Source organism: Toxorhynchites rutilus, chromosome 3, assembly GCF_029784135.1.
Source record: "Toxorhynchites rutilus septentrionalis strain SRP chromosome 3, ASM2978413v1, whole genome shotgun sequence".
NCBI classification, from domain to species: domain Eukaryota; kingdom Metazoa; phylum Arthropoda; class Insecta; order Diptera; family Culicidae; genus Toxorhynchites; species Toxorhynchites rutilus.
In genome coordinates this window covers 277,221,575-277,248,677 of record NC_073746.1, presented here as the reverse complement: position 1 = coordinate 277,248,677, position 27,103 = coordinate 277,221,575, and the positions used below count along the sequence as shown (strand labels likewise).

At 38.4% G+C, this 27,103-nt stretch overlaps 3 protein-coding genes and 1 pseudogene across 5 annotated transcripts; 3 read left to right on the top strand and 1 right to left on the bottom strand.

Annotated features, from left to right (window-relative positions):
• The first annotated feature begins 307 nt into the window (after nt 1–307).
• Nucleotides 308–1,419, top strand: LOC129774258 (DNA damage-binding protein 1-like; annotated as a pseudogene).
• Nucleotides 1,420–6,680: 5,261 nt separating this feature from the next.
• On the top strand, nt 6,681–8,281 carry LOC129772826 (pseudouridylate synthase TRUB2, mitochondrial). Of its 2 annotated transcripts, none has more exons than XM_055776326.1 (5): nt 6,681–6,770; nt 6,847–6,998; nt 7,069–7,260; nt 7,314–7,667; nt 7,727–8,281. In XM_055776326.1, the coding sequence occupies exons 2-5, from the start codon at nt 6,869–6,871 to the stop codon at nt 7,990–7,992; spliced, it is 942 nt and encodes a 313-aa protein (XP_055632301.1). In that variant the 5' UTR covers nt 6,681–6,770; nt 6,847–6,868; the 3' UTR covers nt 7,993–8,281. The 2 variants fall into 2 exon arrangements, with proteins under 2 accessions (XP_055632301.1, XP_055632300.1); XM_055776325.1 differs by having other exon boundaries at nt 6,686–6,807; nt 6,863–6,998; nt 7,727–8,280.
• A 3,315-nt stretch (nt 8,282–11,596) lies between these two features.
• LOC129772824 (heat shock 70 kDa protein cognate 4) lies at nt 11,597–15,057 on the bottom strand. The gene is made up of 2 exons (XM_055776321.1): nt 14,870–15,057; nt 11,597–13,784 (listed from the first exon to the last, which is right to left on the bottom strand). The coding sequence occupies exon 2, from the start codon at nt 13,782–13,784 to the stop codon at nt 11,820–11,822; it is 1,965 nt and encodes a 654-aa protein (XP_055632296.1). The 5' UTR covers nt 14,870–15,057; the 3' UTR covers nt 11,597–11,819.
• Nucleotides 15,058–24,540: 9,483 nt separating this feature from the next.
• LOC129772825 (transmembrane protein 185B) lies at nt 24,541–26,617 on the top strand. Of its 2 annotated transcripts, XM_055776324.1 has the most exons (7): nt 24,565–24,669; nt 24,789–24,802; nt 24,982–25,057; nt 25,114–25,219; nt 25,297–25,504; nt 25,566–25,950; nt 26,012–26,617. In XM_055776324.1, the coding sequence occupies exons 4-7, from the start codon at nt 25,170–25,172 to the stop codon at nt 26,248–26,250; spliced, it is 882 nt and encodes a 293-aa protein (XP_055632299.1). In that variant the 5' UTR covers nt 24,565–24,669; nt 24,789–24,802; nt 24,982–25,057; nt 25,114–25,169; the 3' UTR covers nt 26,251–26,617. The 2 variants fall into 2 exon arrangements, with proteins under 2 accessions (XP_055632298.1, XP_055632299.1); XM_055776323.1 differs by having other exon boundaries at nt 24,541–24,802; nt 24,982–25,052.
• The last annotated feature ends 486 nt before the right edge of the window (nt 26,618–27,103 follow it).

Genomic DNA, 27,103 nt, shown 5'->3' with positions numbered 1-27,103 from the left:
GTATTTCTGTGTACTAGATTCATTTTGGTAAACTGTTTTATCGACATCGATGAAAGATGTTTTTTAATTTTTCTCTTCTGTTCTGTTTTCATTTGAGATTCCTACATTGGGTACAGTTTTTGTCTGGAAAAAACGGAAATTCCCGGTTTTCTGAGAGATCCGCAGACATTTTACTGTGCGAATATCGATGGCCAAATTATTCAGGTTACTCCATAACAGCACGATTGATCCAATGTGACAACGAATCGATGATATGTGGATGGAATCCGCCGGAAGATAAGTGCATTAGTGTAGTCGCGTGAAATTCATGTCAGCTTGCGTGTGTAACTGCATGCGACATTCATTATATCGAAATTGAAGCAGGCAAGTCGGAGCACAAGTGGTATGAAACGGCCAATTGTACATGTTCACAATAATAACATTCTTTTCCCTCAGCACTGTCACATTCAGTCTTGAACGAAAGCTCCAGCCGTTCGGAACCATTCGGCAGCGGTTTTCTCAAATGTCAACCTGAAGGAAGTAAATCATATGTGCTCACTTAATGCCGGAGCGTATCAGGACAGTATGGCTCTTGCAACCGAATATTCAATTATTCTTGGTACAATTTATGAAATTCAAAAGTTACACATTCGAACGGTACAAATGGGACCAGGAAGCTTCTCAATAGTTTGGTGTTATAACGGGGCGAATGGATCTTCAGGACTCGAGTGGTCTGACTCCTTCGAAACAGAGCGCGTGAACTCAGACGACAAATGTAACTTACTCGAGCAACATGGCACTGCTTAAGCCAGGAGCCAGTAGTGCCGAGTTTGGTCAAGAAGTTGAAATTCACAATCTACTTACCATCGATCAGAATACGTTCGAGTTGCTACATGCACATCAATTCATGCAAACAGAGTATACTATGTCACTGATTCCGGCGAAGTTGGGTAACGACTCGAATACTTATTGCATCGTCGGAACAGCACTGGTACATCAAGCGGAACCGGAACCCAAAGTAGGAAGGATTATCATCTATCACTACGCGGATGGAGCCCTCACTCAAGTTAGCGAGAAGGGAATCAAGGGAGCGTGCTATTCTCTCATTGAGTTTAACCGTCGTGTATTAGCTAGCATCAATTCAACTGTATGATTGTATGAGTGGACTTATGATAAGAATTTGCGACTTGAATGTAACCATTTCAATAACGTGTTGGCATATAAAACCAAGGGTAAACAAGATTAATGCAATCACTTGGATTCCTCAGAGTAATGGTTTTTTTTTGCAGGCGACTTCATTTTGGTGGGTGATTTGATGCGATCTGTCACGCTGGAGGTATTTTTGAGGAGATCGCTCGCGACTATTAACCAAATTGGATGACAGTGATTTCCTCGGGCGGATAACAGAACAATCTATTTGTTTGCCTAAAAGATGGCTAAGTAGGATTTCCGTAGCTCTGTTTATAATACGAACAATTTTTGTTTTTATTTGAAGGGCCGCAGCAACGGACGACGAACGATAGCAAGTACCAAAGGTTGCTCAATGCGATCTCGGTGATATGGTGAATGTATTCCGCCACGGTTCGCTCGTGATGCAAAACTTTGGTGAGCGAACGACGGCGACAACGGGTTGTGTGCTATTTGGCATAGTCAGCGATGCAATTGGTCTGGTCACACAAATACCACCCGATTATTATGAATTATGAATTTTTTCGAATATTACAGGGAAATTTGACTGACACAATCAAATCTGTTGAAAATTGCAGATCGACGTGGATGGAACTAAGAAGGAAGCGGCCGTACATGATATAATCAAGATTATAGAAGACCTAACATGGATACATTAGGATGTCTAGTGTTGATCATTATTATTGAATGGATGCTATCAGTTGTTTTCTGGTTGACAAAACGAGAAGTTACAATTTTTTCTAAAAAAGTTGATTAATAAATCAACTCATTCAAAGAGAGATGTTCGAACTGGCTGCTGGACGAAGATCGAGCAAGCTCATGAATTTCAGCAATGGTCGCGAAAAATAATTTCATGTTTGTAGGGTAATAAAGAAATTTCAGTGAACGTATTGTTTACTACACATTATTTTAATTCGAATAGTCATGAATATTGTATTGGAGGAATATTAAAATATGTTATGGGATACAATTTATATTTCATTCAAAGTAATCAGGTATACCTATGAGGTTGGATATTTCCTAGCGTTCGTATTTTCTCATCGGACTTGACACTTTCAAGTGTCAAATCATATTCTGAAGAAATGTCGACCCTACGAATTAATAAATAAGTTAGTGATCTTGGAATTCGATCATATTACTTATTCTTATTCGACAGCTTCTTTCGCTCAAGCTGATCCTGCAGCGCGATGCCTTTCTTGAACTCTTCCTCAAGCGAACGTATTATGCCACCACCACCGTGGCTTTCATCACTGAGCAGAACTGAAAGACCAGTTGTACCCGCAGATGACAACAGGAAAATGTTGCTGCTGTTGGTGCAACTGAAGCTGGTGGTGGTTTTCCACTAAAGCATATGTGGATTGGAATGGGTGACCATTTGGGCGAATAGGTGCCACCACTATCGTCCGGACCCTCCTGAGACTAACGCTATCGAAAACTATCGAAACCTCCATCACTTGTGTTGTATCCAGAATCGAAGTGAGCACGTCTGTTCCGGGTACCGTCCAACAGGCTACCGGAGGAATTTTTCGTCGAGCGCCGACCTCCGTAAGGCAGTTTTTAGGCAATATACAAGATGCTAACGCTTGGTTTTGCAGAAAATATTTAGCGATTGTAGTGTCAAAAAATAACAAAGCGAAAAAAAAATTAACATTCGTTTCTATAATTTACAATCGTCTTATAATAATAAACTTGATGGGAAAACCTAACGACAAATCAATCGGTGCAATTTTGCAGAATATAAATTAGATAGTGAGAATTTGTATCGAAATTCCGCTTGCATAAAAAATATAACAATGATGGAACGAAGCACGTTATTAAGAAAAACCACAAACATATAAAAATACAATCATGAGGAACGGTAATATATAGTACAAAACATCATTAAATTTGAATGTTGCAAAATATAACCATTTCTGCACTGTTCCCACAGAATCCAGTTCTCTCGTAACATGTAAGAATTGATCTGTAGAATTCGATGTTTCCTAAGAAGTTCTAGCGCTCATGGGACCACGTTCCTGTTGACACAATTTTTGCGTGACGGAGAGTAGTTGCTCCTGCAGTCGGCTTTGCAGAGAAATATGTACCATTAGGATATTTGTCACCGGCCGGTTAGTAGTTTGACTAAGAACCAAAAAACTTCGTTGCATGTTTAGACGAATCGATTGTACGAATTGCTGCACAACTGTATTTGGTTCACCGTTGTTAATCACAGCGGTAGCGGCAGCAATTCGACTGTTCTGATCACAAAGCGCCTTGCGTTGATTCTGCAGTTTTTTACGGAGTAAAGCGTTCTGCATTATGGATTGGGTATGGAACTGAAGCTCACGTTGGGATGGATAACGCGGCTGTTGGGTTGATTTGTGCTGTTATTGCATTTGTTTTGTTATATTCTCAACATTGTTTTTCATGAGCATTCGGCGCAAAATATCAGTCTGTTGGTTTTTGGTGAGAATTTCATTAAAAATTGTTGCTGAGCAATTATTTTATTGTTGACTTGATTTTGTACTAGCATGTCGACGGATCGATTGGCGAGGCGTTTATTGAGGCATCTTCATCGAATCCACAAAGTTCGAGTGTGTCCAGGCGAAAGGTAGGTCCTGCCGACAGCCATTCTGGCTCTTCCTCGTTTCCTTTATCTTGGTGTCGTTGTTCACCTGCACTTATGTAGTTTTTCACAGTAACATGTTGGTTCCGGTGGCTGAACTCGTAATTGCGACGGAACCTGGCTGCAAATTTTTACACAATAAGGTTATCTACTGCTACCGGACGGCGGTTGCATAGCAGCGATTTTGTCAATGCCAAATACCGACTAGTCGTATAGCGAATAGGGCGAACACACACGCATTGCATGTCCGATAGTATGATAGCCGACAAACCGCAATTAGAATAGCCGGATCTTGTTCCTCTAGCGGAAGATTATCTGTGTTCAACAATTTCGAACAATCATGTTATTCAGAGTACAAATCGTCCGGACATGTTTTAAAAAATCTCACCAGCTTTATATCTTGTTTTTATTGAGCCGCACAAATAAAAACCGCAATAATAAACTCCAACGTTCAGATAACTTTGTATCATAAATTAAACACGTTCGATACGTAAACACCTCCTGATTGTCAACAATGTCGATAATGTAGTACACCAATAACTTGATCTAGTACGACTGTAAATTGAAAATACGACGAATGGCTCGTACGAAAACAAGGATGGGATTTGCGTACGTATCCTATTCGTTCGAAAACTATGATAAGGGTGATAATTTGAATTACAACCAAAACTTCAAAGCTGAAATGCACAAAATGAGTTATTTATGAAAATTGTTTGACAAATGAGAGTAATCCATTCTATTTTTTGACGTTTGAGCTCATCTTAATAGAATACTTATCATATTTCCGTTTTTGTGGAAGAATTGGGGCGATGTTCATTCAATCAACGGTTTAGCAAGTCAATTATGATTTCTAAACTCATGAAATTTAGTTCGCTGTTGCGCAATATGTTATTTGATCACATTTTTCGATATAAAGTTCAAAATTTCAAAGAATGTTTAATGACACGCACTATATAATAATATCAATCTGTTTCCTGTCCAGGAATGGCACTTGATTTTTTCAAATGTCTTCACATGGTGCGAAAAAATGTCTTCGAATGCCTTTACAATCGTATCGGAGGAAACTAAAATTCATAACTTACTTTTTAACTAAGTTTGATAGCTTATTCAATGTTTATTCTAATTGGTATTGTTATATAGCACATTTGATCGAACTTACCTTGAAGTTTTGAAGTTTATTTCAAAAAATGTGAACAGATGAGTTATGAGTTTAGAAATGATAATGGGCTTGATAAAGTGTTTATTTAATGAATATAGGCCCAGTTCTTCCACAAAAACTGAACTGTGATAACTCAATTTGTTTATTTCAGCTTTGAAGTTTTGGTTGTAACTATTTTCATAAAACAAATTATTGAAACAGTATGTAACCGGAAAACCTTCGTTTTGTAAAGTGGTTGTTTGAAAGATCTAGGTTAATCTATTGTACAGTATAGGCCCAAAATAATGAAAATACAATGTCACAATCATTCGAATTCTCGAGCGTGAATAAACTAATGTCTTCTAGAAACAATATGTATTCAGACCACAGGAAGTTCTCCAGAATTTGAAGTAAAAGTCGCTTCGAATTTCATGGAAATAATATCTCTCAAAAACCCACTTATGCTATCATCAGGGCTCGGCATAGTCATAGTCAACTGAGGATAGTCAGCTGTCTATCTGACTGACTATATCCGTATTCAGTCGGAAATGACTTTTGGCTGCTTCACGCAGTTTCTACGCCAAAACGACTAAATAGTTAGTCGGGCGTTTAATTGCTATCTCCCTCTACCAACTCGACTATATCATTTTATTCTTCCCGGTCAAATTGTCTTCATTGCATTTTGAAGTGACTTCCCAAATAACGAATTCGTTCCTCCCTCTACCATGTATCATTATGCATGCATCGATGTTTGAGTTCAACGTGGTTTGACATACGCTACAGGTAAGCTAGATTTATTTGTATCGCACTCGAAAACTGCTTACACGTATAAAATAGCGTGCAGTGTGTGTGTGTATGTGCGCTATTTACTAATACTAACGAGAGGACCTTTATAGCATACTTTATAAATGTCTAAGTTCGTTGGTTTGAGTTCACGATGGGTAGACAATAAACCGTCCATTGATGGGTTATCCATTTTTTTTAATTCTTTATTTTTTGAGACTTTCAGCCTCCTGGGCTGGTTTGTCTCAGATGGGTTAACTACTTTTTTGCATCAGAAATCAAGTTTTCGTTCCTCTTTATATGGACGTAAAATAAGATTGCGTACGCGGGTATAAAATTAATGTCAGGGATTGAAGTCAGTCGAATGAAGAGGCAGATTTGTATTTATTAGTCGCGTCAATAAAATAACCACTGACTGGACTAGTTCACCAGACATCCTCGCTAGTCAACGCTAGTCAATTCACCTTTTGTTGACGGCGATTGCCGAAGTAGTTCTAGTCGAAGCGAAGCTACTGAGAATAGAGTTGGTCTTCATTTTTCACCTTCGAATGTTTCGGGCCCTGGCTATCATACTGAAATGTCTTCACATATTTCATAATGTCTTCAAAATGTTTTCATAAAATCAAATGTCTTCACAGTAAGTCAAATGTTCTCAAAATAAAGATATGTATTCAAACCTAGCATCTCTGCTCTTGTCTCAGATTCTCCTTTTTGCTTTTTCTTCGACCAGATGCAAATAAAAGTGATGACGAACCAAAGATACCAAATGTTATAAATTTTTGGAAGATTATTTTCCTGTACTTGCAACATGTGTTTCTCGTGTCATATATTTTCTGAATAGTACAAGTAAATTACATATTTCTTAACAATCTTAACTCAAGAGTACGTTAAACCGGGAGTCATCCGAAGGAGAATTATTGGCAACCCTGTGAAATAGAGTGGAAAAGCATGTTCATTTGTTTATATTTTTTTTCTTTTTTACATCAACATTTGTAAACATCAACACATCGGATTTAGCAGGAAACTTGTTGGGAATCTTTGAAATCGACCCCTCTCTATTGGTAGGACTCATCAAAGGTGTGGATTTGTTTCCCTGCTTATATAATTCAAATTTGTGCGTGAGATGAGATACGTTAGCTTGTTGGTAAATTAGCTATTGTGATTTATAGTGCACCATGGCTCTAGCTAAAATTTGGGATGCGCCGACAGTTTGGAACTATTTGAATGGGATTGTCAACGTTTATAAACCAGCTGGTCTGACCGTGCAGCAAGTACGTCGAACTTTAATTGGAAACCTATGCAGAGGTGTATAATCGATATGCAACGTGATTGTAACAATATTATTTCCCCTACTCTGAAAACGTTGCTTTTTTAGATCTCAACCAGCTCAAAGTAAGACCTCCATTGGAAAGGATAGCAATCGAATGCGGGAATGATTCGAATTATATCGTTCGGAAGATGGAAGACGTATCGGACAACGTTTTGGTTGTGGGTCCCCGTTATCAAAACGATGACATCAACATTAGGATGAGCGCCAATCATGGTCGACTGACAAGTGGTGTGCTAGGTACTGATTGGTTGGGTTTATCGCAACTATTTTCATCCAATGCGAAATTTCAGTGGTTGGAATCAACAAGGGACTCGGTACTGCGTACCAAATCCAGAGAAATCGTCCTTTGCGTGTTTACCACATCACTGGTTTTCTCGGAAAAGCCACAGACAATCACTTTGGCGATTCACGCGTTATAGCCAAAGCCACAGTGGCGCACATCGGCACCGAGAAGATCAATCGACTGTTATCGTCAATGCAGGCCTCTCACCAAAAGAAGATGTTCGAGCTGTGCGGAGTGGATATGCAATCACAAGCGGCATACGATTTGGCGATTAAAGGGACGATACGTCCGATGGACAACAGTCAGCCTATGATCTACGGTATACGATTGACGGATTTTAGAAAACCATTTTTTACCATTGGTGAGTGATGTATTTTGTTTTAGTCTAGTTTGAAATTAAATACATTTTCTTTGTGATAGAAATGCATGCTATAAATGAAACGGAAGCATATATGGGACAGCTTATCCACGAAATAGGGTTGAATTTGAAGACAGTCGCCCACTGCGTCGGCATCCGGTGTATTCGACACGGACATTTTCAACTGGAGCACTCACTGCTGCGGAAAGACTGGAATCTACAGTGTATTCTCGACAGCATGGCTCACTCGAATAATCTGCTGAAACAATATCCGGAAATGATACGACAAAGTAGTTCTGAGCTAATCGTCCTTGAAAACCATCAATGAGTATATAAGCAATAAAGTAGAAACGAGACGACAATGAAGACGATAATCTTCCCTTTTTTGGTTCTCAGCGCTGTGTGATCACATCTCAATTCCTTTTCAAGCATGTCGGTAAATTCCGGAATCGCATTGCTTCGTTCGCTTCTAAATTTAATTATCAGTTTTATGAACGATTGGGCAAAATGCGTTCATGATGGCCATATATGTGAACGAAGGATGTCTAAGATAAATGAACGTTATTATCGGCCACTGCACAACATTGGGCCCTATTCCATATGACGAGCGCTCGTTTCGTTTGTTTTCATAATCCAGAAGCCGAACTCTACTATAAACAGACGAGTAGCTCGTCTGACTCGACCGTTCGGCTGCGGTCACTGATGAATCCGCGGTGATATACAGTGTCTACGTTTGGTGGCAACTTTCAAGTCCGGGACGATAATTGGGGTCCCAAATTGACGATTCACAGAAAGATGGCGCAGCGAGTAAAATGAGGATGTTTTGTTTTTTTTGGTATGAAATTCGTTCAAATTTTCTAGAAAAATCAAAATTTATCTTCAAATTTCCCGGTTTCATGTATTCTTTCCAAAAAAGGTCAATTGGCGATCTAACGCAAAACGTAAACGATCGGTGAGACATCTGGATTTTGTTTTTGAACTAAGAAAATGATGCTAATGTAACCTAAAACTCAAAAACAAATCACGTATATTTTACTTCCGGGCTTTCCGAGGTAGTTCTCACATGCCCGGAAGGTAGGTAGTTCTCAGGAATCGTGCATTTTTATACTAGTGTTTGATTGTGCTCTCGAATTTCCTTCTTTAATTCAACCATTGTCAACATTTTTATAGTTTTCACTACTGAAAGAGGTAAATAAATAACATGTTATATATAAAATTGCGCAGAATTAAATTTCTTAAAAACTCATCGCAATCAAATTTTATGATTATAACATTGTAATTTATGGAAAGAACTACAAACCTTCCATAAGCTCACATGGCAAAATTTAGAACCATCATCACTTTCACCGCAGCGCCGCCTAGGTGTAGATTTGTACGTTAAATCGCCAATTGACGAATTTACGTTGGATTTACACCCAGATGGCGCAGCGAGTAAAATAAGAATGTTTTGTTTTTTGGTATTCATACCAAAAATTCAAATTTTTGAGAAAAAACAGAATTTATCTTCAAATTTCCCGGTTTCATGTATTCTTTCCACGCTGAAAAGGTTAGAAAATCATCATTTTACAATGTGCTATGTATATTACAAGGAATGGCTTGTTATAAGTATTGTAACTTTATTTTTTTTCAACTAAGTGAACGATGAATAGGGGGCCTGATTCTCGAATACACTTCACGGTGGAAACGAAATAAACGGCACGCCATTGAACTACGTTTTACGAGTTAGTGAAGTGTCGATGATAATGATGAGTTTTTAGGCAGAATGAGCACCTTTCAAATAAAAAATCATTAATGAAAATTAACTTCTTCGTATCAAACTGGTATTCAATGTGAGTGGAAAACTTTGTTTTCTTCGTGTGATAAAATAATCTCATACAAAAATTTAATCTGAAGATAATTTAATTCTATAATGATAAATTTAGTGGGAAACTAATCTCGCATCCAGATGTCGACACTGTACCGTTGTCATCGCGAATGCGTTTCATACCGTTTCCACCGTGAAGTGTATTCGTAGTGTATTCGAGAATCAGGCCCTTATTCTTTCCATGTTCAGCAAGGTTAGAAAATCATCATTTTACAATGTGCTATGTATATTACGAGGAATGGCTTGTTATGTGTATTGTAACGTTATTTTTTTCAACTAAGTAAACGATGAATAAGGTGTTTTGCGCTAAAAATACTGCAAATCCTTCTCGTATCGACCCTTACATAATCAATGATATCCAATTTCATATGATTAATTATGTAGGGGCCGATACGAGATTATCTTCAGATTAAATTTTTGTATGAGATTATTATATCACATGAAGAAAACAAAGTTTTCCACTCACATTGAATACCAGTTTGATACGAAGAAGTTAATTTTCATTAATGATTTTTTATTTGAAAAGTGCTCATTCTGCCTGAAAACTCATCATTATCTTCGACACTTCACTAACTCGTAAAACGTAGTTCAATGGCGTGCCGTTATTTTGTGTATTCGTGTGTATTCGAGAATCAGATTTGTTTCCCACTAAACTTATCATTCCCCTTTATTCCGCGTGGCGAGTGACGTGAGATTGCAAAGTTTACTGCTTTATTCTGGGAGCCACCTAACGTTTTAGCTCCTATTTGACGCTCGAGTAGATAACAAATGAGGACACGACTTCAAATCTCACCTAGTGACGAACTATAGTCACGCTATTCGCATACGGGAATTCAGTCACTTGAGCCATCTCACGTTATTCGCCGCGTAGAATAAAGGGGATTATAACATCAAATTATCTTCAGATGAAATTTTTGTATGACATTATTATATCACATGAAGAAAACAAAGTTTTCCACTCACATTGAATACCAGTTTGATACGAAGAAGTTAATTTTCACTAATGATTTTTTATTTGAAAAGTGCTCATTCTGCCTGAAAACTCAATATTATACTTATGACAGACATACAGCTGTACTTGCGTTGTACTTCGAAAATTGTATGTCTGTCACCATGTACAGCGCTAGAACCATGCAAGCAACTCGGTACAATCGCTGTATCTGTACCGACCTGTTTTACCGCTGTACATGGCTACAGATGTACTGTGCGCAGCGCCATAGACGGTTAGTGGTGGGTAGCATAAACAAACCGAATCAAAACACTTGGTAAACGTTCTTTTTATGGACTTTCTCTTGAGGTCATAACTCAGATTGGAAACTTGTTTGTTGTTGTGATAGTTTAGACGCTAAATAAAAACCTTTTTCATTGAAATATGTAGTGAAAATTGGTCAAATTTCTGATTGTCAGTTTGACATACGGTACAATGTACAACCAAAGTATGTCTGTCATGGTACGATGGTACCTGTACAACGCTGTACACGTACAACGCTAGTACAGCTGTATGTCTGTCCATGATATTATCTTCGACATTTCACTAAAGGCTGATTTAGACGATGCCAGTCAGCGCTCTAGTTGAAGTATCCAGTGAATAGAGAACAGACACTCTGTTCAAGTTACTTGTACCAGTATCGAACAAGTAATTGGCCTCTAACTTGAACAGAGTGTCTGTTCTCTATTCACTGGATACTTCAACTAGAGCGCTGACTGGCATCGTCTAAATCAGCCTTAATTCATGAAACGTAGTTCAATGGCGTGCCATTTATTTCGTTTCCACCGTGAAGTGTATTCGAGAATCAGGCCCTTCGTTTCCACCGTGAAGTGTATTCGAGAATCAGGCCCTAAATAAAACCGGAAAATTTGAAGATAAATTCTGATTTTTCTAGAAAATTTGAACGAATTTCATACCAAAAAAACAAAACCAAAAAAAAATTTCATACCAAAAAAACAAACAAGGATGTCCTCAATAATAAACATCCGCGGAATAAAGGAGATTATTCAGGTATCCATGATTAAATATTTCTCTTAATAAAAAAACCCTTCGTATTAGGACTATAAATAAATACAACTATTTCATATTCTTAAATCGCTTTCGCTAGTTTATTTTATTCCATTTTTTGAAGGCCAATTGTTACCTTCTAGCAGTCATCTTTGTGGCACATGTTTGTAGTTTTCAAAGAGAGGAACAAATTAAACCAACAAAAACAAGAAAAGTGTTCTTCTCAAGCCACAACAGGGCTTTTTGGATTGCATGACGGCGGTAGCTCATGCGAGGGTCGGATTGACTGCAACATTTAATCAACTTCCTCGATGGTTGGTCCGGATCCGGAACCGGCGCCTGGAGCAGCACCGGCACCTGCGCCAGCTCCCGGGGCACCACCTGGGAAACCTGGCATACCACCCGGCACGCCACCAGCACCCTGATACAGCTTGGTGATGATCGGACTGCAGACGGATTCCAGCTCCTTCTGGCGGTGCTCGTACTCCTCCTTGTCGGCCAACTGGTTGGCATCGAGCCATTTGATGGTGTCATTGCATTTGTCCATGATTAGAGTCTTATCGCTGTCTGTGATTTTGTCCTTCAGCTTATCATCCTCCATGGTAGCCTTCATGTTGAAACAATAAGACTCCAGAGCATTCTTGGCAGAAATGGTCTCCTTCTGCTTCTCATCTTCCGAACGGTACTTCTCGGCTTCGTTAACCATGCGTTCAATGTCCTCCTTGCTGAGACGACCCTTGTCGTTGGTAATGGTGATCTTGTTCTCCTTGTTGGTGGACTTCTCCAGGGCAGTGACGTTCAGTATACCGTTGGCATCGATATCGAAGGTGACTTCGATCTGTGGAACACCACGTGGGGCCGGCGGGATTCCGGACAGTTCAAATTTTCCGAGAAGATTGTTATCCTTGGTCATGGCACGTTCACCTTCGAATACCTGGATCAACACACCGGGCTGGTTATCCGAGTATGTGGTGAAGGTTTGGGTCTGCTTTGTTGGGATAGTGGTGTTACGCTTGATCAACACGCTCATAACACCTCCGGCAGTTTCAATACCAAGCGACAGTGGAGTAACGTCGAGCAGCAGCAGATCCTGCACCTCTTCAGACTTATCTCCATGCAAAATGGCGGCCTGAACAGCAGCACCATAAGCAACAGCCTCATCAGGATTGATAGACTTGTTCAGTTCCTTGCCGTTGAAGAAGTCCTGCAGAAGCTTCTGCACCTTCGGAATACGTGTCGATCCTCCGACGAGAACAATATCGTGGATGCTAGCCTTATCCATCTTAGCATCACGGATGGCTTTCTCGACGGGGTCCATCGTAGAACGGAACAGATCAGCGTTCAGTTCCTCGAAACGGGCACGGGTGATCGAAGTATAGAAATCTGTACCCTCGAACAGCGAGTCGATTTCGATACTGGCCTGAGTAGACGAGGACAGGGTACGCTTCGCTCGTTCGCAAGCAGTGCGCAGACGACGAAGAGCGCGCTTGTTCGTCGACAAATCCTTCTTATGCTTGCGCTTGAACTCAGTAGCGAAGTGATTTACCAGACGGTTATCAAAATCTTCACCACCGAGATGGGTATCACCAGCGGTGGATTTGACCTCGAAAATACCGTCATCGATCGACAGAATAGAGACATCGAAAGTACCGCCGCCAAGATCGAAAATCAGCACGTTACGTTCGCCAGCGGTCTTTTTGTCCAAACCATAGGCAATGGCAGCGGCAGTGGGTTCGTTAATAATACGCAACACGTTCAAGCCGGCAATAGTACCGGCATCCTTGGTAGCCTGACGTTGCGAGTCGTTGAAATATGCAGGCACCGTGACCACGGCATTGGTAACCGTCTTGCCGAGATAGGCTTCGGCGGTTTCCTTCATCTTGGTCAGTACCATTGAACTGATTTCCTCTGGAAAGAAATTCTTTGTTTCGCCCTTGTATTCGACCTGGATCTTAGGTTTGCTCTCGACAGATATGACTGTGAATGGCCAGTGCTTCATGTCAGCTTGGATAGCTGGATCATCGAATTTACGACCAATCAAACGCTTAGCATCGAAAATGGTGTTGCATGGGTTCATGGCAACCTGATTCTTGGCGGCATCGCCGATCAAACGCTCAGTATCGGTGAACGCCACATATGATGGGGTCGTCCGGTTACCCTGATCGTTGGCAATGATTTCCACCTTGCCATGCTGGAACACTCCCACACAACTGTATGTGGTACCCAAATCAATACCGACTGCTGGTGCTTTGGCTGCCATCTGAAAAAGAAATAAAAAAAAAAACAAATGTGAATGTCTAATCTTTCAGCACGTACATTAACTGCGCTACCATGCCCTATCCCTGGAGGCAGTTATTCAAGAATGGAGGAATTAAGCCCGAAAAAATGCCTCTGCATCTACACTGCAATGCAGGCAAACGTGTAAGAATATTGACCAAAGCAGAACCATCGCAGTAGTGACCATGCAATAAAATTTTCGATACTCACACCATCACGTGGTTTTTGTGCTGAGCTTTCGAGTTTCGTCTCAGCTCTTACACCCATGAGGTACAGGCGTGGAATGTATAAGCAGCAACCGTATGTAACCGCATACTTCCTGTTTTTTTCTCAATTACGCGCAACGAAAAGAAAAAAAAAATCGTTGCACTCAAGCCCACAATGAATCTGAATTGCTTTAAAAAAAAACCACGCCATCAAATCAGTGAGTGATAGCCTTCTACGGGAACACGAGTCATTTTCTTCTTAAACAAGCTATGAATCATCGTAAAATGAAGCATGTAATTCGATACATCGTGAAACTAATGATTTCTGGGCTTTCACTGATATCAAGGGAATTAACCTTACTTCCACAATGAATCTGAATTGCTTTAAAAAATAACCACGCCATCAAATCATTGAGTGATAGCCTTCTACGGGAACACAAGTCATTTTTCTTCTTAAAAAAGCTATGAATCATCGTAAAATGAAGCATGTAATTCGATACATTGTGAAACTAATGATTTCTGGGTTTTCACTGATATTAAGGGAATTAATCTTACTTCCGAGTTCAAGCTGGCATTACGTCATAAAATTTCCGCCATCATTGAACGCCTATATTAGTATATTGCTGTCTGGAATTTTCCAGAACATTCTCAAACGAACAGTAAATATGAAAAAAAAAACTGCCAAAACAATTTAAATGCTTTCATTCGTTTTAACCTCAAGCATTTTTCTCTTTCAATGTGGGCCAATGAAAAAAGGAACTTACGCGATGAGTCATCAATTAAATTTTAATGAAAATGTACTGGATTTGAATAAATCTCACGTTCACTGTAAAAATCTATGATAATTGAATTTTGTACTCACCTCTGCTTTTTCAGATCAAATATTCGATTTTTCACCAAAAGAATTCGTTTTATTTCAACTTTGTTCACTCACTACTTCCTTCTTAAAACACGCGCTACAGGAATATGGATTCCTCGTTCTCCACAAACTAGTGGTAGTCTCTACTCAAATGCTGTTCAGTAAATGTGGGAGAGCGACGGCTAGAGCGATTATTTATAAACGCCGGTTGTTCGAGATTATTCTACACATGGTTGGGTGTGTATGCGTGTGTTTCCATGAATGAGCGCCAATTTCGCGAGCGAGGACGCTGGAAAGCCCGGTTGCTAGTTTTTCTGCAAAGCAAATACATTTTCACACTCTGAGCAAAAGCCTTGTCCGCACAGTGCAAAGTTACCATTCGAATTAGCGCAATCGAACTCGAATAACGTAAATGCAATCTAACTAAAACAATATAAAAAAATACAATCTAAAAATATCAAGACACTGTCGAATCTCTCGCGAATTATGGCAACACTGTCTTAGAAAAAATAAAAATTCCATTTCATAGCTAGTGTCTGGATAGGTGATACAGTTATCCCAATGAATGGCGATACCAAGAAAAATACAACAGAAAGTCTCATCGCTTCTTGAGTCAATAGCACACGGTTAAGAAGAAAATAAAATCGAAACAAATCATTCACGAAACCACCGGTAGTGTAAGTGCAAGTGTGGAATGTATGATGGAAAAACGAAAAATCACCAATACTCAATCAAGCACACTGGAAGAGAGTGAAATTTGATTGGAAAACACAGGGTGGTGAGAAATTATGGTGTTTACCAAGGCGCGTAGAAGTATATCCTAAGGTGGGCCAACTTGCTAAAACCACTCTTCAGCCATCTTGGAAATCTACTGTGTTTTGTTTGTAAACAAAACACAATACGCTTGTGCCGGAGCTCGCTCGTGATCAGTCTGTCTCTTTCACGCTTCAAGGAAATAATTCCCCTTCTGCTTTCTTCCGTACTGTTTTCATATACCGCTCCCCTAACCAACTTAGTGACGAAACGGCCTCACCTAGTACCATAGACCCGTCTTGGGTGTTTACCATGCCAAAAAGGGATGCCAGGTGTTTTTAATGTCTTCACGCGGTACAAAAAATGTCATCGAAATCATATCGGAGGAAACTTAAATTCATAACCTTCTTTTGAACTACGTTTGATAGCTTATTCAATGTTTAATATAATTAGTATTATTATATAGCGCATTTCATTAAACTTATCTTGAGGGTTTGAAGTTAAAGTTTATTTCAATAAATGTGAACAAAGAATATTTTGAACTACTTCGAACTAAATTTTATTAGTTTAGAAATGATAATTTGCTTGATAAACCATTGATTAAGCGAACATAGCCCCAGTTCTTCCACAAAAACGGTTCAGTGATAACTCAATTTGTTTATTTCAGCTTTGATGTTTTAGTTGTAACTCCAACCATATCCTTATCACTAATTATTGAAACGGTATGTAACCAGAAAGGCTTCGATTTGTGAAGTGGTCGTTTGAAAGACTATGTTAATCTGTTGTATAGTGTAGGCCCAAAATTATAAAAATACAATGTCACTATCACTCGAATTCTCGAGTGCAAATGAGACAATATGTATTCAGACCACTTGAAGTTCTCCAGAATTTGAAGTAAAAGTAGCTTTGTTGTTGAATTAATTCTATATGCCTGTGGATTTCCTGTTTGGGAAACTTTCAAAAAAGCAAGTGAATGACCCCGAGACAAAAATTCGAGGCGTTGTACCCGAGACACGACCGCTTCGGACGTAGGACTACGCAATCTTTTTTTTTTAATTTGTTGGTTTATCATTTCGGACATTATTTGCGGATGCGTCGAAATTTCATGAATAACTCTTTAGTTAAAAGTTCCGAGTACCCTGAGAAGGTTTAATGGATTGCGTGGTTTTATAGAATGATTTCGAGGAGCAACGACTCTTTCTTGCCTTTGCGAAAACAATACACTAATTGGTCATATGTCGCAATTTTTTTCTTTATATCAATGCACGCATTGCACTTAGTATTCAACGAGAGGCATCTTCCGTGCATCACCATTCAACAAGCATAAAACACGCGTCTAACAGATGCACACATTTGCAGCTATAAAAATAAAACATCGCGAGAATGACCGTTTATGAAAAATTTCTCGACTCTCGGTCAAAACCGTCAACAACGCTAGGAGCTTCTAGCGGCTGTATAAATTGCCCGCTATTGACAGTTCTATTCGGATAAGCACGCAAATAGACAGAACAAATGTATAGGGAAATGGGAATGCTTCCAATTTTTATCAATTTAAACCATATACAGACTATGGGATTGAAATGTACAGCATATAAATCATAGAAAAAATGAAATCTTAGAAAATTTCCGTATGCAAATTCTTAAAATCCGTTCGCAGCAAAAATAGTTATTAACGTTAACTTTATTTCATAAAAATATGACCTGTTTTCTGATTTAGCATCCTAAACGTTTTCAGTTTCACGAATGCGGTGGTTTGTTGGTGTGCGTTATATAGTCTGATTTTTTTTATGTTTGCGACGACAAATGTACATTGTCGACGTCTGGTGGCGATATTAGTGCTTGGGAGGTAAATTATTCTCTATCAGATCAGAAAGGCCAAGTGCAGTGTAAAAAATATAAAAGTTTGAATGAAATTTTTTACTTCATATTGTTTGATTATCTAACACATGAAGTCCTGACACTCACTCAACCATTTGTCGATGCATTTCCTGTTTGTTCCACAAATAATTACTATTATAATAGAAAATCATCATTAGACACAGTTTTCGTTCAATATGTTTCTGCGATATCGATAAAAACCGCTTATTTCATCACATAAAATAAATAATCGATAAGTTAAAGTAAATTTTCATTCATAATTTTGATTTTGAAAGCATGTTTATTCCACCTGAAGCTTAATGCCGTCTACGCGAATACACTCTTTAAAATCAAAATTCGAATTGGATTACGATTCCAATAATACAAAAGCAAAAGCAGCAGGTTTTGGCACGACTTCAGTTCTTTAGGAACCAACAATTTGGGTTTCGGCTGTACCGGCCATTATTCCATGGTCTCGTGTAAAAATGGTGGACTTTGGACAGAATTTCAGCAACTCGGTGTGCCACATACGAATATGGAATTCACAATGACTAAATAATAAACAATTTTATATGTGTTGAATCATATGCGTAATGTGATTTGTTCATGGAATTTATAATGATCACCTATAACGCTCTTAAAGATTCTCAACAAACTATACTGCCGTTCTACGCATAGTTGCTCCATGTTCCAAAATCAACAACTGAGAAAAATGCAATCAAAGTTTTGTACCATATTTGTCTACCAGAAGCTTCAACCATTTCAGTTTAGTAATACATCGGGTTTTATATTTATACCTATTATCTAATGAAATGTGAATCAAGCAAGTTTGATTACGGGCTTCAAAATTCATGGTGGGACAGTTATGCCTAGAATATCAACATGGGACAATTGAACTTGATGTTATTTTTCTAAATACTGGGAACAAACAATACGTTTTTGGTGTTTTCCCCACAGATTATGCACAAAAACATCGTTTTATGAAGAGTGTATGATCTGTAACACCTTTGCAGGATATAAAAACATTGTTATTAGGAATTCGCTAACAAGGTGTACACGTGTTCTGTTAAACTTTTTTTTATTTGTTTCTTCCAAACCAGAAATGAGTGCATTAGCCCTACTGGAGGCGTGTCGTAAAATTCTTGTACTTGAACCAATTCATTCATTATGGAGCAACAAAAAATACATGGTGGGAAAGTTATGCTTAGAATACAGAAACATGGCACAATTGAGCTAGATGTTATTTTTCCAATAGTTTGGAACAAAAAGTATCTTTTTTTGGAGTTTTCCGGAAGGTTAGGCATAAAAATATCGTTTTAAAAGAAAGAATGAAAATTGTCAAAAAGTAACATGGGACAACTATGCGTAGAACGGTAGTATATATGATAGTAGAGGATTTTTGTTTTCGTTATTGTTGAGAATGTTAACTTACGCAAATTCAATTGGATGTTAAACGGAATGGATGTGTCCGGGAAATTTGGTGTCTGAGGATGATTCGATTGTTATTTACAAATAAATTATATTAAACGCAAAGTACAGCTGTATGTTATAACCTAAGTAGTGCGGACTCAATCCACTTAATTTTCAAGCAAATTTATGGATTTTTTCAAAAGATTTCTTGCAATAAATTCTCAGACCACCAGAGTTGCCAGATTAACAGATATGTTTGCAAATTTACAGACATATCTGTAAAATACTTTTTATTTTTGTTGCAGACTTTTTGGATACAACAATATTTCACAGGTTTTTGAAAAATGGAAGGTTCTATTTATCACATCAAAGATATTCGACTCATCGTATTACATTTTTCCATAGTTTTAATACTTAAAAAGTTTTTATATTTAGTTTATTTCAATACACATGACGTTAGACATATTTTTTGAGTAATTCATTAACACTTTGTCGTCCGTAGTAACCACAGTGGTTGTGTGCGCAAAATAGGTCGCATTGCAGTGATGTCGTGAGCATAGTATCGCTCAGTGGCCGACGACAGTACTTCAGTATCTTTTGCATTCTGTTGGTGTTTTGTTTGGTAACATTAAATTGTATACGTCAACGTTTTTAATGATTTCATAAGTACTTTTGCCCTGAAATCATTGCAGGCGAAACAGACAATACGATTTTTCACGATGAATGAAAAATTGCATTAAATGTATCTATACTATACTTTAAAATTTCATGACAGCGAGGGAACAGAGTCGAGGACTTATGAGAACTATCGATGAGATTGGTAAAACTTAATAGATTGTAATTTCCCGAGAATATCAAGAACAGCCGACGACAAACCAAGTAAACCGAATTAGCGCTGCCGCCGCCAAGCGAATAATTTTTTAGCAAACGTACGGTGCAACATGTGCGTTGCGAATTTCCTTAAAAATTACTCTCCTAGAGGGGTATCTTTTGAGCGAACGGCAATGAGTTGATTTTCAAAGCCTTAACCCTTTCGTTACGAGTGTCGTCTCTAGACGATATGAAATTCATACTACTCTTCGATCTTTTCGGCGCAGTACTCCTTACAGGGGTAGCACTTCGGCGGAGCACACTTCTTCTTCTTAAATGACACTAACGTTCCTAGAGGAACTTCGCCGTCTCAACGTAGTATTACTTGCGTCAATTTTACTAGTACTTGGTTGAGATTTCTATGCCAAATAACACGCCTTGAGTGCATTCTGAGTGGCAAGCTCTAGAATACGCGTGACCACAGTGCAAGTCGGAGCAAATTTCTTTGACGAAAAATTCCCCCTACCAGAACGGGAATCGAACCCGAACCCCCGGCATGTTAGGTGTGACGCTAACCACTCGGCTACGGGAGCACTCCGGCGGAGCACACTGCCGTAATGAAAGGGTTAATTGAACATCTTTTAGTAATATTAAGATTAACCACATCTGAGCGAAAACGCAGACCGTTTCATCCCAGTCCTTGAGAATCCCTTCAACCTCGCACTGTTAGCCTATATCTATCTATATAAATGAAAATGGAAGGCCAAATATATTCGTAAGCGGGCCTCGAAGAAGGGATGATCCGATTTTAGCCTTCTTTATTTTTTTTTGTATTCGTCTCTTCTCGTAGATCAATATAGTGGAGAGCAAAATCGGAAATTTTCCGGAAAACTCAGAAGGAATGTCGAAAAATACGGAAAAATGAATTCCCATATGACCAAAAATTACATCATGATAAGCGTTTTTAGTCCATTCAATATTTGCGCTAGCGAAGTTGATCTTTGTTCGAAAGAGGAAATGGATTTTCAGGCTAAACAACGCATTCCTATATCTTTTATCTATCTATATAAATAAAAATGGAAGGCTAAATGTGTTGCTTATCCCAAAATCCGATGAAGGAAAGGTCCCTTTTGATATGTCTTCATTTTATTGTATTTGTGATATTCTGACCACAGAACAATGTTATGATGAGAAAAAGTTTAGAAATTCGTTCTATAAAATTCATATCAAAACAATAATGATATGACATATACTAATATACTAGCTGACCAAGGACGAAGTTCGCCATGTCAGCTAGTATATGTATATACAGTTATTCACATTTTATGCGACATGCCGAGGCACCACTAAGTGTCGCATTGGAGGCGATTTGGCTTGTAATTAGACATTGGCGATGAGAGTGCTACAGTGTCGACGCTTGGTTGGGACTTTCAATGTGGGACCATAATTTAGGCCCCGAACTTGATGTTTACAAAAATGTCCAATTAAACGTGTCGCATTACAGGTCTGTCCAATTTGCTAAATGTCGCATTAAATGTAAACTACTGTATAAACAGCCATTTCATGCCAATAAAGTGGTTCTCAAGGGGAAAAATGATTTTTCGGACCACCGGTTAACTTTAAAAAATCATATCTCGAAAACCAAAAAAATAGCATCTCTGAAATCGAGATTTGTTATGTATAACATCCGCAGCTTCAAAGAAAAGTATAAAAAATATATAGCGCCCTCTAGTCCAAAGCCATGAAAATAATAAAAAAAAACTACAATCGATATTTACGAAAACAAAATCCTTTTTTTCTTTGCAATTTCAATATATGATATTTTAATGAAAAGCTAGCTCATTGGCTTCAATTAGATATGTTGATAATCTAAATCGGTTCAGTGATTCAAAAGTTATGATTTTTTTTAAAAAAGTCAGTTTTGGAAAAAAAAACTGGGGAAAAATGATTTTTCGGACCACTCTAAAATGGAAATGGTCACCCTAACGGAACAATAAAAAAGGGTCTAATGTTTTGCGATAAAGAACAAAACTACCACTTTTCATCGAAATCTGAGAACCACTATATCGGTTTGGCATGGAATGGCTGTATATATAAAAGATGTACATATAAAAAATATACAATAATATACAAAAGACAATCTCACGTGCATCGCGATGTACAAAGTATCAATGAATCTGGAAAAATTAACGTTAAAAGACATTTCTACAGATCCGCACACTTTACAGACATTTCCACATTTTTAACAGACTTTCACATATTTTTACAGACCTTTTTTTCAAAATCATCTGGCAACACTTCGTTCCACTTTTCATCGAATGTTTTCAAATCGCCGGAGTAAACATTTACGTGACTGTGACTCCGTTTGTTTTTATTTCGTTCGAAGAAATATTATACCAGGGAAAGTGGACATTAAAAATACGTTGCTCAGTGAAACGCTACCCGAATACGAGTGAAAATATTCGCGTTAAGCCAGCGCTACACGATGCGACGAACACCCTTGAATGTTGGACGCTCGATGATTCGACGCATCGTGTAGTCGATTGACGAGCTACGAACCTCCAATGTCGAGTGTCGAATATTCGCGTTGGAAGGTAATCCGTTCGTTGTGGATTATCTTCCAACGCGAGTGGCACGAGTCAAAGGATTTTTGTCATTCGTTGATTCGACACTCGATGACATTCGATACACCGATACCACCGCTACACGATCCGTCCGAATCTATCTTTGACAGATTGGTTTGTTTACAAGTTTTAGATGAAGGAACTATGAAATTGATTCATAAAATTCAAAATGTTCGGCAAAATATTGCAGTTTAATAATGTTGATTTCTAGCATTTTTAATTTACAGCCTGATATCAATACAATTGCTACGGCAGCAATTTCAATACTTGCATCGTCATCCAGTTTCCTAACGTTTTTGATGGTAAATAAAAACAATAAACATTCGATCCAAATACTCGCCGATTGTTTGGATCGATTGCATTGGATCGAACATTCACTTCACCGTGTAGCAGCACATTCGTCACAACATTTGTCGATTCATCGAGTCAAATGTTTGAGTCCAACATTCGAGTGAAACGTTGGACGAATCGTGTAGCGCCTGCATTAGCTTTTATCGTATTACTTCGGAAACGTATTTACAGACGCGCTGGGTCGATTTTTGCTGGGACGACAAATTAGTTCCGAATAAGAATTCGCGTATCTGTGGAGTAAGTACGAATGTGAATTATTGAAAACCTAAAGTGTAGCAAACCTTTCATACACATTTTCAGGATTATTTTTATAGCATCTTAATGCAGTGGACTGTAAAATCTGCTTCCTAATCCCGCTCCGCGATACCAAAGCAGCCTTTATGCGGATTGCCCAGCGTGAGAAACCAAATTCCCCACGTGGGCGCGATGCAGACTGCCTTCATTGCAGTGATGCTACGGGGATTTTCCATTCGCATGGAACTTCACATCACTGTGGCAGATTGAGGGACTCGTTCCATCGGAGACGAAACACAACACACATTTAAACTATAACTACGTACATTGTATTTTACTTAATACTATAGAAATATTTATGAAATTATACAGAGTTATAAATTATACAAGCACGTAAATTTTTTCTTAAATTCTGCTTAAAAGTTGCTGCTGTTGCGTACACTCTGCTGTCTTAAATCGAACTGGTGTGCTGTCTTTGTACAGCAAAAATTATCATCCAATCCGTTGGCGGAGCATGTCCGATTCTTTTTGCAGGAGAGCTGTGGATTGCACTTTAGGATCTGGCATTGAGGGTTCTGTTCTCTCTTAAGTACCCTTGGGACTGTACAATTTTGATAGAAATACATCGTTACATTTGAACCGGAAAAGAAACCTCGTGCCTTCTCCACAATTAAGCCGGTAGTTGACTCAGAAGATTACGTCCATCATCAACACGAAGCGCAGATTGCTTTACCATTATATTCATGACCAGTACTAGCGGATCATAATTACGTGGATTTCATTCGGCCAGCTTCACTAGCAAAACTGTTTTCACTGACGATAGAAAAAAAACCTCCCCAAAACATTTCACTTTTGCTATGTATCAAAATTCGCTAATGTCGAATTTCGCTCCCACATTAAAATCTTGGAGTGAGCTAAGAGTTATTCATAGTTTGTTGATATTCGGTCAGGTTCTGATACCTTGCGATATGAGATTCTCTTTCAGAGATGCAATGGCCAATTAAACAATTGACGGAAAAATGAAGTTCGTTCATTTTATAAGTTTAATTATTTTTGATAATTTTGATTTTTGATATTTGATAATAATACCTTTTTTATAGTGTTGATTATCATAAGAAAAATAACACTCCTGATCGTTGGATATATTTTGACATTTCAATTGGATCTTTTTTAACAGCTGTTTTGATTCAGTCCGCACTACCTAGGTTATAACTAAGTTGCCGATGTTGTGTGAAAATGTGAAAAACATGGCTCGAGAACGACAATTCATAAGATAACAACCTCTATACAGATTGCAAAAAGAAAGTCATGCATCGTATTTTGGACAGACAGCTGGCACCAGTTTTCTAACGAAAGTTCAATGTTTGTAGATATGCCCTTAAAAAACAATCTAAAATTAAATATAGGCGCAATACAATTATTTCCTTGATATTTCAATGAAAAAAAATTGAAAATTGTCCACGTGGTTAACAGGAAGGGGGATATAACAATTGTCCACGCCTGTCCACGAAGTAGGAGTCGAAAACCGTGATTTTTCTGTCCACGTGGTATGTGGACGGTCCCTTATATTCGATTCAAGTTTGCTTGTTTTCCTTTCAGTGCATATTTTGATGTGTCAAGTATGGTGTGCAGTTCTTTTACTCTGGGGAAGAAAAGGAAAACAATGTCGGAAAGAAAACTTGATGGTCTTACGGCACCATCAACACTTTCTACTACAAGGCGATTATATTTTTCGTTGAATCTAGAAATTTGGTTTTAAGGAAAGTAAGTGATAAGTTTTTTAAATTGTTCATGAAGTATTAGATACGCATTGCATCTTACGACTACGCGGCTATGACCCATTTGGATCCAGCACTACAATGAATCTACAATCCTTATTTCAGGACTTCAATCCTAGGTAATTTTGTTATTTCCCTTTCGCTTTCCTATTGCCACCTGTTTTTGGAGCATTATGTTCAAGGTCCATATCGAATGGAACATCCCGCATTAAAGATGAGTGAAACATGTGGACGTATCCAGTTTATTTCTGCTATTTTATAGATGATTATAAAATGTTAAATTATGTTCGTTTTCCAGCAAATTTATTGTGCACTGCTGTTTGTTTACATTTACGATTCTGTTTTGTCTACGACTCGATGAGTACTTGGGTAAGGTAGCGGCGATGATGCTAGGGTATTAACAGCTTCAATCGCATTTGTTTTCCTTCAGATTGGCCGTACTGGGTAATATTCATCCCACTATGGATTTGGAAATCTATTGCCACGATGGGAGCGATTGTTGGGGCGGTGGTTTGGTGTCGCTATCCTCACTACAGGTATGGTTATTAGTTCAATACATTTTCAGATCAGCTTATACTAGAAATAATTCTGATTATTACTTCTGCCTTAATAGGGTCGAAGGAGATTCATACTCTCACTTCAAGGCAATGCTTATATCGCTCTCGTTACATCTGATCTTAGTGATGTTCGAACTGTTGGCCTGTGATCGGTTGACATCGGGAAGGCATCTGTGGGTGCTGGTATTTATTCCACTTATTTTTGGCAGCGTGGCCAGCGTGGGAGCCTGCGTTTGGGCTGTTAAACATGATCGATCTTTCGAGGTATGTGATTGTAAAAGTTTATATATCTTTCCGTTACGAGAGCCTTACTCTCATTCTACAGTTGGAACTGTTCTGTGCAGTGAATGCGCTTCAGTTTGTATTTCTGCCGCTCAAGCTGGACGGCTTCGTTTCGTGGAGCTGGGAAGTGGTGTTTGTTCCGCTGTGGATTGTCCTCTGTCTCAGTTTGGTGGCAGTGTTGTATAGCATAATTTTTTGTGGAATCCTACTGCGGACGCCAGAAGTTTCGACGCAACAAAAGAAATCAGCTATAAATTCGGCGATCGGAAATTGTGCCACCGTGCTTCCAATCCTAGTATTCCAAGTGCTACTGGCAGACAAATTGGATGGAGACCTGGATTGGCCTTTCATTGCCGTTACTGGGCCACTGTTATTGGCTCTTTTTGTGCTGATAATACTGAGCTTTAATGCTAAAGGAGGAAACAAGTGTAGGTTTATTTCGTAAATCTATTGTGTTGTAAAATCTCATCTTGTTTCTTCTCTTTTTAGGGTGGTTTGGCATACGAAAAAATTTCTGTCAGTTCCTACTGGGTGTATTGCCTTGTCTGCAAGAATATGGTAACATATCTTATCACACAGAAAGCGCCGGACAAAATGTTCCTCTGGACACAACCGTGCAAATGGATGAGTTCGAAAAATACGACAAGAAGAGCAGGAAAGCTCTCAGTAAAAAGAATGACCACCTTAAACCCGTAGTGCCCATCATCAGCATCGACTTGCCGGATTAAAACCGGCTACATCAAAAGGCAATCATCCTCCATTGTCCTGGCGTATCACAAACTAAACCACAAAAGAAAAAAAACAGCGTCTTATAATTGTTAAACTCATTTGAATTCAGACCTATCGTTCTTACCCAAGAGAAGATCCTCTGACGAACCTTTCTGCAATGAAGAATTCTCCTGGCTTTATCAAGGAATGTACGTGCATACAAAATAGGCTATTGATTATCTATTTATTCAACAGATTAATTGAAATTATTTGTATAGGTTTATATGAAAAATATAGGAAATTGTCGAATTCTTACCCGTAGTGAGTTGCTCTCGTAGATTTATTGTTGTTATTGCAGATGTCGCCAACTGCCAAAAACAAACAAAATTTAAATAAACGACGGTGCACTATACTCATATATTTGTTTCAGAAAACACGACTCCATAAGGTTGTCGCAATGGTATCCTCGAAATTAAACAACAGAAAATCTATCAGATCCGCCAACAATTGCTTCACATTTAAAGATGTTAGATTTGCACTAAATATAAAGGGTGATGTCCTAGACACGACCGTATTATTGACGTTGGACTGCAAAATTATTTCATTCGACTCGCTTGTTCATCATTTTGGGGGCCTGATTCACGGTGGAAACGGAATGAAACGTATTCGCGATGACAACGGTACGGTGTCGACATCTGGATACGAGATTAGTTTCCCACTAAACTTATCATTATAATATCAAATTATCTTCAGATTAAATTTTTGTATGAGATTATTATATCACATGAAGAAAACAAAGTTTTCCACTCACATTGAATACCAGTTTGATACGAAGAAGTTAATTTTCATTAATGATTTTTTATTTGAGAGCTG